The sequence below is a fragment of the Myotis yumanensis genome, unplaced genomic scaffold (genome assembly GCF_028538775.1).
Source record: "Myotis yumanensis isolate MYYU_CA2020_CCGP unplaced genomic scaffold, mMyoYum1.0.hap1 SCAF_12, whole genome shotgun sequence".
Taxonomy (NCBI): domain Eukaryota; kingdom Metazoa; phylum Chordata; class Mammalia; order Chiroptera; family Vespertilionidae; genus Myotis; species Myotis yumanensis.
The window spans coordinates 50,375,410-50,388,795 of record NW_027223763.1 but is presented as its reverse complement, the minus strand read 5'-3'; the positions used below and the strand labels follow the sequence as shown (position 1 = coordinate 50,388,795).

Genomic DNA, 13,386 nt, shown 5'->3' with positions numbered 1-13,386 from the left:
AGAGGAGTGTGAGGGACAATTTTTAGTATATACCTATTTATGCCTTTTGTATTTTTAAAATTTAAAAATTAATTGGAGAGGTCATAAGGCCTTGTGAGTCATAACTGCCAAAATGAACTATAGAGATAATAAATAGTCAAATAAATAAATACAACAGAGATAATGACGTAAAGTTAGCTTTCGACCTTGTCCTCCTTTTTACTTCAGCATAATACACACTTCTTCCTCCAATTATAGTTTTGCTTGTTTTCACTGGTCTCAAACCCTATGATTTTATTTATCTCAAGAGATATCATAAATTTTCTAATAATTTTCCAAACAACACACCTCAATTTCAATATGTACTATGTGTAGTTCTAAAATATGGGTTCCATAGAAACCACTGTTGAGTTTTGGAGGGTTATCACAATAACAACAACAAAAAAATTAAAATCATTCATTGGAAACAATCATAAGAGAACAAGCACATCTTTTGGAATTACTTAAAAAAACAGTGGTCAAAATAAAATCTTGCCTGTTACTTGGGGAATATATTATGGGCTATTTTAATAATATTTGTTTGGAAGAACTTATATGGATATATTCATAACTCATGGACACAGACAATAGGATAGTGAAGGCCTAAGGTGGGGGAGGGGGTGGGCTAGAAGGAGTCAATGGGGGAAAAGGGGGACAAATGTAATACTTTCAACAATAAAGATTTTAAAATTAAAATAATATTTGTTTGGAGAATTAAATATGTCCTTTCCAGGCATTCTTAATTGTGATAAGCACACTAAAAAAAGATAGTCTTTTACATGAAATATAAATTAGTAAAGTCACATGTCAAATAACTTTGGCATCCATGGAAATGCACAATTCCAGGTAGTGGGATATAATAAAATGATGGAATTTCAATTTCTATTATTTTATCTTAGTCTATATAATAAAGTAGTATATAATATGTAATTTATAATAAATAGGCATACAGAAATGCTATTGTGTGCTCCATCTTTTTTATTCATAGAGGTATATAATCAAAATGTTTGGTAACACTGCAAAATGATGATATGATTTCACATAAATAAGGAGAAATCACATCCACTGTAGAATATTTTAACAGGCATAGCAAGAAGCAGCCATAAATTATGAATCGCTAAGTGAAACACTATTGAATTTACTTGGTATAACACTTAGCACAATACTATCTGAAGTGAGATTCTTTTTTTAAAATATGTTTTATTAATTTTTTACAGAGAGGAAGGGAGAGGGATAGAGAGTTAGAAACATCGATCAGCTGCCTCCTGCACACTCCCTACTGGGTACGTGCCCGCAACCAAGGTACATGCCCGCAACCAAGGTACATGCCCTTGACCAGAATCGAACCTGTGACCCTTAAGTCCGTAGGCCGACGCTCTATCCACTGAGCCAAACCAGTCAGGGCTGAAGTGAGATTCTTTATAAATAATAGGATTTCCAAGTTAGGAAAGAATGTTAGGTATATCATTTATTCCAAATCTCCTTATTTCAAACATCAGGTAACTACAGCCAGAGAAAATAAAGTATGTTCTTTATGTCATATGGCTGGCTCATAGTGACAGAGCCAGGTATAGAACCCAAATTTACCAAACCTTTGTCTTTCTACTATACAACATATCGTTACATTGTATGTGTAACGAAATGGGAAGGGTCTTTAAAATTAAGCATCAGGCCAACCCAGAATTCTCACTAAGTTATTTTCATCTATTACTTTATTCTTTCCTATTATCCCTATCTTTATTTTTGTCTTTTTTTAGCCTTCTTAAAACCACATATTTTAGAAAGTGGAATAGTGAATTTATTTTTATCATGTTAATTTTTAAGCCATTTTAAAGAAGAAAGGTTCAAACTTTAAATTAATCCTATTTTCATCTATCTCCTCTAACAGAAACAACCTCTGAACTCTAAATGCCTTTCTTTCTTACCAGCCCTCTCTGAAAAACCCAGTCCAAGAAATATATACCTGATTCTACCAAAATGAAATGAAAGGTGAATAAGATGGGAGTGGTTGACATAGAAGTTGAATTGCAAAGAAGCAATCAGAATCAAAAGTCCATGCTTATGGGATGATAACAAGGTAAGCCTGTGAGAATAGTTCCTTTATTAACTTCTCAAAAAGGTTAGCCCGATTTTGAATTGAATTTTCTCCAGTGATCTCAAACCAGAAACTGAAAAAACGGAGATCATGACGTTAAGAAAAAAAGGCTAAAGAGAAATTTAAAGTACTTATCCAGGTAATTCAAACCCATTTTTAAAAAAATATATTTTATCGATTTTTTACAGAGAGGAAGGGAGAAGGATAGAGAGTTAGAAACATCAAAGAGAGAAACATTGATCAGCTGCCTCCTGCACACCCCCTATTAGGGATGTGCCCGCAACCAAGGTACATGCCCTTGACCTGAATCAAACCTGGGACCCTTAAGTCCGCAGGCCGATGCTCTATCCACTGAGCCAAACCGGCTAGGGCAAACCCATTTTTAATACCTTGATTATATTTGTGTAGCCCCTTCACAATATGTACAGGTAGCATTTAAGAAATTGTACTGTTTTCATGGACATTGGTTTGGAAAATGATTAACCAGTTTTGGTTTCACTTAACCCGTTTTGTCACATATTGGGAAACTGATGCCACTTTGCGTTGCAAAGATTAAATGTTATAATATAGACAACCGCTTAGCAAAGTGTCTAGCATTTAGGTAAGCACATATAAAACTCAATTGTCACACGACTCTACACAGGTGAAGTGCCCAAGGTCTCACTCCCCTTTCGTGCTAGGCAGCAAAATGAGGAAACCTGACTTCTCTAAGGAGACTGAGAATTGAGACATTTAAGGAGTGCGCTCAATCAGTATTCTTAAAAGGGTTTTTTGGGCGTGGGGGGTGGGGAGGACGGCTTCTGGCACGTCCCAAGAGCTGTCCATCAGCCCCGCCTCCCTCCAGCCTGCTCCAGCCCACGCAAGCGGAACTACATTTCCCAGCGGCCTCAGGGTGCAGCCGAAGCCTGGCGCCTTGCTTTCCGGCACATTTTACTTCAGTTTATTTCCCGAAGGCTCCTAACACTGAGGTGGAGTTCCTAAACATGGGTACTTTCTTGTCTCAGCCTTTCGAGACTGATAAGATCGCCTCGGCTCCTCAGGCCGCCTCTTCCGCTAGCCGCGCGCCCCTCGATGCACCCGGAGCCCCGACCTCCCCAGAGCAGCCGCCCGCACTTAGGAACTGCTGGAGCTGTCGCGTGCTCTCCGGGTCGGGGTTGATAGGGGCAGGCTGGTACGTGTACTGGGTTGCACGAAAGCCACTGAAGCTGGGATACCCCCCGAGTCCAGGGACTGTTACCCAGATGGTCATCGGCATCAGTGAGAGTCGGGACAGGGCCCTGGGGGAGGTGGGTGGGGGGCAGGGAGGGAGGAAAGGGCGCAGCCATGCGGGTGGGGGCGGGGCGGGCCGGGCGCTCCGGCTGGAAATCGCGGGAGCCATTCCAAACAAGATGCAGGGATGGTGAGAGGAAGTTGTTGGGACTCTGCTTTTTTAAAAAATCAGTATTTCTTGAGAATTCTTATGAACCTCAGTCTTAATCCTATCAATAGCTATTAGAGATAGTTTGTTCACTAAGACACACAGAAGTAAGAATCCTGTTCAAAGTCAGACACCCATGATGTGCTGCAGCTAGCCTTTCATCCTAGGCTTATCTGGCACCAAAGCCCATGTCTTTTTTGTTTTTGTTTTTGTTTTTGTTTTTCCCTCCAGGTCCTGGAGAAAGCCTGAGAAAAGGCACTTAACTTAGAACTTGGGCTTGGAAGTCAGATTGTAGACATGGGTTCAACGCCCACATACTAGGTATGCCACCGTTTCCTGTGGCCCACAGTCCTTACCTGTATCTGTACTAAGTGATGGTCAAGATGTCCAGTAAAATGTAGTGAGTCTCTTAGCTCTGCAAACCAATTATGTGAATAGACTTTTAGGTTTTAGTATCTCTTTGTAACTAGATTGTCCACATCAGTTCCCTTTAAGTTCATATCTAGCTTGTGGAGACAAAAGGATTTTTTTCCCTTCACTTTTTTTCCCCTTTTCTGAACCTCACTCTTCTATATCTTCTAGGAGTGTTTTGTTAAATAAGATGGCATATATGAAAGCATCTGGTAAACTAAAATGCAACATCCACATAAGGTATTGTTGTTTTTTTTCCTAGGCATTGCTTGTTGGGGTGTAATCATCCTGTCAGACCCCAAGGGGAAGTTCCACCCATGAATCTGTCATCTGTCCCTGTCTCCATGACACACAGAGCAAGCATTGAGCTGATGGATGTTCTGGATAGACACATGGACATTGGCATACTTCAGTTCTGCAGATACTACAAGACTGAAAAGACCAACATTAGTTGGCAATCTTTGGCCATGAGTGTTTGTGGTCTTCTAGGGCTCTACAAGGACTAATAAATACCTCAGAGAACGGAACCGGTTCTTTGTCTTACCTGGGGAAGAAGAGTATAATAAAAAAATAAAATAAAACAGCCCTGGCCGGGTAATTCAGTCCGTTAAAGCTTCGTCCCAATAGGTCAAGGTTACGGGTTCAGTCCTCGGTCAGGGGATATACAAGAATCAACCAATGAATGCATAATCAAGTGGAACAACAAATTGGTGTTTCTTTCTCCCTTCCTCTCTCTCTTTGAAACCAATAAATTAAAAAAGAGGAAATGATAAGCCAAATGGGAAAATGAACTAAAATAAGTTCCTTTTACTTCAACCATAATGGGTCAATACCTTTTTATTAACCCAACCTTGGATAGGCATGCACTATGCAGAATTATATAAAATTGTATCTGTATACTTCTCATATTTACCAAACATCAAATCTGTCACCTTATAAGAGTTTCACAGCTACTCTGAGATGGTTATTTCATTGGTGGTAAGTGAACTTTAAAAAAGAGTCCTAGTGACTGGCCCAGGGTCATTCAGCAAGTCAGTGATGGACTTAAAATTTGTTCTTGTATTAGTATTTCAGAGCTTGGATGGTTCCAAAGAGGCAAGCAAGAATTACCAATGGAACAACTAGATGATCATACAAATAAACATAGAATAATAGATTCAAATGCCAAAATATTTGAGAGGAATTCAATACCTTTTTAATTAAAAAAGTTTTGTCTTCCCCTGCCATCCCCCAAGCACTGGAAATGTTTCTGTTATGAAATTGAGATGCTTATGAAATAAGGACTTAAAATTAGGCAGTTCATATCTAAGAGAAGTCTGTTATACTATGGCTTCTCTACAAAGTTATATGCAGCTATTTTTCAGAGCAGAAAGATACTATTCAGCTGCTAATCACAGTGTAAATGTTAAATGACACATTGAGGGCTGTTACTTTTTCTAGTATTATATAGATGTGCCTACGTCTGTTAAGCTTCACAAGTGACAGTAATATTCTTGCATTGTCTATATCAGAGCTCATGGTATGGGTGCTGCTCTGTTTTACCTATGCAATTGAGAAAGACATGTCAACATAGAGAGCAAGGCATTATTTGTGTGGAATGCACAAGTTGGAAGGGACCATACAGGACCCAAAGCAGGATACCTTCTTGAGGGCCCATGATACATGATGATTCATCCCCTAAAATATCAAGGAAAATAAGTCATTCCTGCTTTAAAAGGCAAGCCATTCTAATGGACAGCTAGCGTCTGAACACTTTCTTAGGTTAAACAAAAAATACAGATCCAACTTACTTACTTGACCTACTGGATAAATAGAATAATTCAAACTTACATGTACAGGTGGGGCCAAAGTAGGTTTACAGTTGTATGTGTAACAGTTTTTTCTTGTACTAGTATTTTTAATTATTATTTATTTGTATTACAATTGTAAGCCTACTTTTGCCGACCCCTATAACTTTAACATCTTTTTCAGAATTTATACTGTAAGGAAATGAGAGGTTTTTCCAAATAAACTTGCCTGCCCACCATATATATTGCCAAACTATATTTGGTTCTTCTCAGCTTGGGGCCATTTAATTACGTGAGAACGAAGTATTGTTCTATCATGTCTATAGGCAGTTATGTGGAAATAACCCCTCCCACCTCCCCCAAATAAGTTAGAATTTGTAGTTAAAAATTGTTTTTCTTTTGAAGTGTATTGCAAAATTTGCTTTCTGCCATTGCCAAGTCAACAATCGTATTTGTTTTAGGGATGACTTGTCTTTAGAGAAAAAAGATACTGCCTTAGTCCTGCAATGCAGAAAGTGCACTTACTGCCCCTATTATCTTCCACTTTGTTGGGGATGAAGTGGGGTGAGCAGGATAAACGGGATCAAGAATCAATGGATTATTCACTTAGTAATATAAGGAAACCAGCTTAATTATGATTTATGGGCTTTAGAAATCTCTAAACAGAATGGAAATGAGAGTTTATAAAGACTTGTAATTACCTTTAGTAAAGAAAAGAAAAAGTACAAAAATGGGTAATTTAAAATGTACTTAGTTTTCCTTGTAACACATACCAAAATGTGCACATACATGTGAACATTGACATTTTTCATGATGTCCAAGATGCCTGTTAGCTCAATCTTTACATAGTATAAATGTAGGAATCTCAAGATGATCAAGAAAATCATGTGATCTCTTGTTTCTTTTGTGTATTTCATTGACTAGTCTGGAATCCTGTGATCAACTAACAATATGTCTGAACATATTAAAGGAACCAGGTATAGACTGACCATTAGATCTTGCAGTGTGTTGGGGGAGAAGTGAGGGATCTCACTTTCCCTAGAGACCAACTGCTGAGATAGATAGCTGTGTTGTCAGCACTGGAGTGTTCCAAATAAAGATCAATTTAAAAAGTTCTGGAATTTCACCTGGCTGAGACCAATTGCAAAGACAGCTGTTTCTGGTGGCCTAGAGGTTAAGCATTTCAGCCATAATTTATACGTCAATTCTGCCCTCACTGCTTTTTTTTTTTAATATTTTTTTTTATTGATTTCAGAGAGGAAGGGAAGAGAGAGAGATAGAAACATCAATGATGAGAGAGACTCATTGATCAGCTGCCTCCTGCATGTAACCTCACTGGTGATCAAGCCCGCAACCCAGGCATGTGCCCTTGACCGGAATCGAACCCAAGACCCTTCAGTCCGCAGGCAGATACTCTATCCACTGAGTCAATCCAGCTAGGGCCTCACTGCTTTTTATTACTAGTTCCTCAGCCTGATTGTCTGAATTAGGGGCCTCCTGAATGAAGCCAGTTGCTTTGACAACATAAAACATATTGCTCCTAAATTAAATATATGTTCAGGGCAAGCATATGTTTAAGCACCCCCGCAAACCAGCCTTGTCCTCAACTGATTTACTGCTAGGACTACATTGATCAATCAGACACTTCACAAATTTTTAAGTCAGGAACAGTAAGCAATTTTGAGTTGAAAAAGAAAATTTTAATGACAGATAAATCCTTGCCTTGACCCAATGATTATAAAAGTGTTAGGGGCACAGAGTCAAAGGTGAAAGACCTATAATGTCACATCACTCAGAGGAATCCTAAGAGCACCCAAGAAAATATGTCAGGCTTCCAAATGCATGTCTCTGCCTTAGAAATATTCAGCAACTTGTTATTCAAATGTTAATAGAGTGTAGAGAAATAGCCCAAAGGGCAAATGTTAAATGCAGTAATGCCACTAACATGTGACTGAACTTGCATGTGCTTCAGGAATGTGGTAGACAAGATTCTTAAAATGGCCCCCAAGGTTCCCAGACCCCTACTGTACACACACTTTCAGTTATTCAATCAAACACCATTTTAGGTGCTGCTGTGAAGGAATTTGCAGATGTAATGAATGTCCCGGGTCAGTTGATCTTAAAATAGGGAGATTATCCAGATTGGCTAATCACCTGAGCCTATTAAATCTTGGCTTAGAGGTCAGAGACCTACTTGAGAAGTCAGAGATTAGAAGTAGGAGGGAAAATCAATGCCTGAGAAGCCCTTCCCAGGCCCAGGTGAAAGCCAACATCTATGTTGTGAACTGCCTACTGGGGCCACTGATTAGGAACTGTAGGCAGCCTGGAGTTGCTGAGTCATCACCAGCCAATTGCTAAAAGGGAAAACGACAACTTCAGTTCTACAACTGCAAGGACATGAACTCTGCCAACAGTCCGTGAGCTTGGAAGAGGGCCCTATGAGAACCAAGAACTACAGGCCCAGCCAAGAACTACTTGGTTTTAGCCCAGTGAGACCTTAAGTAGAGTATCTCACCATGCTGTGAAACTGTGAGATAATGCATTTGTGTTAAGTTGCCAAGTTGGTAGTAATTTGTTACACAGCAATAGAAAAATAACACAAGAAATATTTTGCAGAATCATAGTAATAATAGGTGGCATGCCAGACCAAATACACATGCCCATTGTGGGTATCCTGGGAATAGCAGTAAGGGTCCATCTGAATAGCATTTGTCTTTACAGCTATTGTCTTTACTTATTCTTTCAATGGTGGTTTTCTTTGGTAGTTTTTATTGTCTGTTTTCTAGCAGAATTGTTCCCTGCATTATGCTGAGTGCTTTGCAGGATTGTTTAATCCTCTCAGCAACTCTGCTTTACAGATGAGATAATAGGCCTGGAGCAGGTAAACATTTCCCAAGGCCTCAAGTGATAAACCAGTAGTGGCTTGGAGAAAAGTATTAATTAGGAACTGGGAATTTGTTTTCTATAGTCACTTTTTTTAGCATCCCTTCTCAAAGAGTTCAGGTATCAAAATTAGAAATCTTGAATTATTTACCATTTTTCCTCGGTTACCCCTTAATTTAACAGGTATCATTAATCTCTTGGTTTCCTTTTTCTTTTTTAATAATTGAGGTTATATCATTTATCACTCTGACAGCAAATTACACATTAATCCAGAACAAGAACTTCTCCCTGAGCAGGCTCATACCCTTCCATGACTTTCCCCTAATTGTTCTCCAGAAACTCAGACCCCATTTCCCAGCCACAGCAGGGGCCCCCACTTGTCTGTCTTCACAAAGCAGAGTCCCAACTTGTCCCAGATGAACTTATCTTTTGTCAACCTACCTTGCCTCTATTTCCTATCTCTTCATAGCATTTTTATCTCATCAGCTAGCCAAGCTAGTAACTATGATATTATCTATGACTTTCTTTACTCTCATTCTTTACTTGTGATCTGTTAACAAGTCCTTGCTATTTTAACTCTTTAGATAACCAATAAAGTGTTAATATCCAAAATATGTAACAAACTCATACAACTTAACATAAAAAAAATAAACATTACAATTTAAAACATGGGCAGAGAACCTGAATAGACACTTCTCCAAAGAGACCATTAAAGATGGTGTGACCAGTGGACATGAAAAGATGTTCAATATCACTAATCAGCAGAGAAATGCAAATTAAAACTACAAGGAGATATCATCTTACTCCTGCCAGAATGGCTATCAACAATAAATCAACAAACAACAAGAGTTAGGATGTAAAGAAAAGAGAACCCTCATTCACTTTTTGTGGAAATGCAGACTGGAGCAGCTGAAAGGGCGAGGGCTAGGCCCTCCACCTTGCCCCAGGGTAAGGGCTAGGCCCTCCACCTTGCCCCAGGGTAAGGGCTACGCCCTCCATCTTGCCCCAGGGTAAGTGCTCCATCTTACCTTGGCCACGTGCTTGGCAAGGAGCTTCTTCCCGGAAGTCTAAGCCTCTGCTAGCCACACCCAGGAACAAGACACCGACTTGCTCCTGGCCAATCGGCAGAACACAGTCCTTTCTCCTCCCTTTACTCCAACCCCCACTATAAAACCCGTCTCCACACAGAGTTATCTCTCTCTCTGCTTCCTGCTGCTGTGTCGGCAAGGTGGGGGAGCCGAGCTAGCTCGAATAAAGACTCTTATGCTTTTGCATTGGACATGGCTGGCTCCCTGATGTGGTTTCTTGGGGATCCTGAAATCTGGGCATAACAGCAGCAACTACGGAAAACAGTATGGAGGTTTTTAAAAATAAAATAAAAACAGAACTACCTTATGACCCACCAACTCCACTTCTAAGTATTTATCTGAACAAATCCAAAAAAGTAACTTAAAAAGATAGATGCATCCCTATGTTTATTGCAGCATTATTTACAATAGCCAAGGTATGGAAGCAACCTAAGTGCCCATCAATAGCTGATTGGGTAAGAAGATGTGGTACATATATACAATAGAATATGATTCTGTCATATAAAAAAAAGTCTTACCATTTGCAACAACATGGATGGACCTAGAGGGTATTATGCTAAGTGAAATAAGTCAAACAAAGACAAATATCACATAATTTCACTTATATGTAGGATCTAAAGAACAAAATTAACAAAACAGAAACAGACTCATAGATACAGAAACCGATGGCTGCCAGATGGAAAGGGGTGTTAGGGAGATGGGTGAAAAAGTGAGGGGATTAAGAAGTACAAATTGATAGTTACAAAAATAGTCATGGGGATGTAAAGTACAGCATAGGAAATATGATCAATAATATGGTAATAACTATGTGTGATACCAGGTATGTCCTAGACCAGTGACGGCAAACCTTTTGAGCTCGGCGTGTCAGCATTTTGAAAAACCCTAACTTAACTCTGGTGCCATGTCACATATAGAAATTTTTTGATATTTGCAACCATAGTAAAACAAGGATTTATATTTTTGATATTTATTTTATATATTTAAATGCCATTTAACAAAGAAAAATCAACCAAAAAATGAGTTCGCGTGTCACCTCTAACACACATGTCATAGGTTCGCCATCACTGTCCTAGACTGACTGGGCACAATCACTTTGTAAGTTATATAAATGTCTAACAACTATGCTGTACACCTGAAACTATCTATATATATAAAAGGTTAATATGCTAAGTGTCTGACCATCTGACCAGTTGTTATGACACACAGACCACCAGGAGGAAGATGTTCAACGCAGGAGCTGCCGTGACCTGCACTGGCCATTTACAGAGAAATGGCACCACGGACCTGGTGCCCACAAAGCAACACTCAGCTTCCCCCAAGTGGGACATAGGCCCTGCCATCACCCCAGAGTGACAGCCCACCAAATAGCAGAGCAACAGCCCACCAAATCGCAGCCGACACTGCCAAGACCCCATGGTGCAAAATGCAGCCCACAGCCCAACCCAGCCCAGAAACGGTGGCTGTGGGCTCCAGGTAATGATGTCACGTAACAATGCCCGGCTTCCTCTCCCTAGTGACTAGCCTCCTTGCAGTTTCTTCAGCCCAGGAATACGACTTGCTTTATAGCCAAGTACAAACATTTCACACTTTAACCAAATGTCCATGTCTCATCTCATTTGATCCTCACAGAAGTCCTGGAGTAGGTAGATAGGAGACTTGGTGGAATCCTATTTTCTTTTCATTAACCAGAAAACAGAGACTTAGAAAGCTTAGAAACTTGACCTGACTGAAGAGAAGTAAGAAATGGTGGACCTTGAAAATGACTTCAGGTTTTCTCACTGCGCAGAATATAGTCAAACACTGCTGCAGTTAAATATTTTACTCTTTGTTCTCCCTGCATGATCTACAATAATAATCTGCTTTGTGTTGATATTTACTGCTGTGTTACTGACAAATTACCTGAAAGAGAAGTTGGGGTGCTTTGCTAGGCTGGAAAAAGTTTAGCTAAATCAGAAAGTAGGTCTAATTAAGCAGTTTATTCTATATATATATAAAAGGCTAAGTTGACTTGCGCATGCATGCTACATATAAAGCTCTTGCTGGCGCCAATCGCACCCATATGTTTCTATCTGTCATTGTCAATCGTGAATTTGGTTGACATTTCTATTATAGAGAAAGGGAGAATAACAATATTAAAATATTTCTTCTAATTAATTGCCTTTCAATGTGCACAAATTCGTGCACCGAGCCTGTAGTTATAAAATAATACTGAATGTCAACTGTAATTGAAATATCTGAGAAATGCAAATCAGAACAATGAGGTACAATCTCACACCTGTCAGAATGGCTATCATCAACAAATCAATAAATGAAAAGTGCTGGCAAGGATGCGGAGAAAAAGGAACCCTAGTGCACTGCTAGTGGGAATGCAGACTTTTGCAGTCACTGTGGAGAACAGTATGGTGTTTCCTCAAAAAATTAAAAATGGAACTTCCATTTGACCCGGTAATCCCACTTCTAGGAATATATCCCAAGAAAACAGAAACACCAATCAGAAAGGATATATGCACCCCTATGATCCTAGCAGCACGATTTACAATAGCTAAGATTTAGAAAGAGCAGATGAGTGGATTAGAAGATTGTGGTACATCTACACAATGGAGTACTACGCTGCTGTAAAAAAGAAGGAATTCTTATCATTTGCAACAGCATGGATGGAACTGGAGAGCATTATGCTAAGCAAAATAAGCCCATCAGAGAAAGATAAATATCATATGATCTCACTCATTTGTGGAATATAATGAACAACATAAACTGATGAACAAAAATAGAACCAGAGTCATAGAGGCATTGAGCAGACTATCCAACCTATGAGGGAAGGTGGGGGATGAGAGGGTAAGAGATCAATCAAAGGACTTTTATGCATGCATATGAGTATAACCAATGGACACAGATGGGGGTGGGGGGTGAGGGCATGTGCTGGGGGGTGGGGGCAGCCAGGAAGAGGTGGGAGGGGGAGGAAAGGAGACTTATGTAATACTTTAAACAATAAAGAATTTAAATTAAAAAAGAAATATTTAAAAAACACCTAAATTTTAGAACCACTGGTGTAGTTGAACTTAATTACTGTGTGTTCATGAAAGCAGACCTCAGCTTTAATGTAGTGGAAAGAACATCTGACTGAGGCCATAAGACCCAGGTTCTAATCTCAGTTCTGCTACCAGTTCCTAATGTGCTCTTGAACAAGTCAACCTTCAGAACATTACCCTCTGTAAAGTCAGAAGACCAGACTAGGTAATTTCTAAACGCCTTTTCAGCATTAAGATTCTCTCTTTGTATAAAGGATATGTACCCTGATGCCAAAGGACAGAGATAGTAGTGGGGAATTGAGAAACAACTGAAAATGCCCCCACTGCAGTGACTGTGTGAAGCTACCACAGATCAGACCATTGCTCTTGCAGGTTCACTCCCTCGCATCTTGAAGCTGCAAATGCTGGATGCTTCACAGGAATTGACCAACCCCTCACCCCAATTAATATACCTGTCCAACCAAACTATTCTATAGGAGGGAAAGGGTCCTTCCTGACCCTCTCATGATCCAGTAACTCCCTGAAACATGAAATGTGGCTATCCTCTCCTAGCTTTCATAACTGCCCAGGCATTCAAAAGCAATAGGCCAAGTCCAGGAAAGATTGGGATTGGTAGTAATGCTGGTCACGGCGGTACTGTGTGTGTGTGTGTGTGTGT

General features: G+C 39.7%; 1 protein-coding gene across 2 annotated transcripts; it reads left to right on the top strand.

Annotated features, from left to right (window-relative positions):
* The first annotated feature begins 3,057 nt into the window (after positions 1 to 3,057).
* Positions 3,058 to 4,363, top strand: DMAC1 (distal membrane arm assembly component 1). 2 transcript variants are annotated; one of them, XR_011473325.1, is made up of 3 exons: positions 3,058 to 3,370; positions 3,762 to 3,851; positions 4,204 to 4,287. XR_011473325.1 is itself a non-coding variant. In XM_070430167.1 (2 exons), exons 1-2 carry the CDS (start codon positions 3,097 to 3,099, stop codon positions 4,260 to 4,262), a joined length of 333 nt encoding a protein of 110 aa, XP_070286268.1. In that variant the 5' UTR covers positions 3,058 to 3,096; the 3' UTR covers positions 4,263 to 4,363. The 2 variants fall into 2 exon arrangements, 1 of the variants encoding a protein (XP_070286268.1); XM_070430167.1 differs by lacking the exon at positions 3,762 to 3,851 and having other exon boundaries at positions 4,204 to 4,363.
* The last annotated feature ends 9,023 nt before the right edge of the window (positions 4,364 to 13,386 follow it).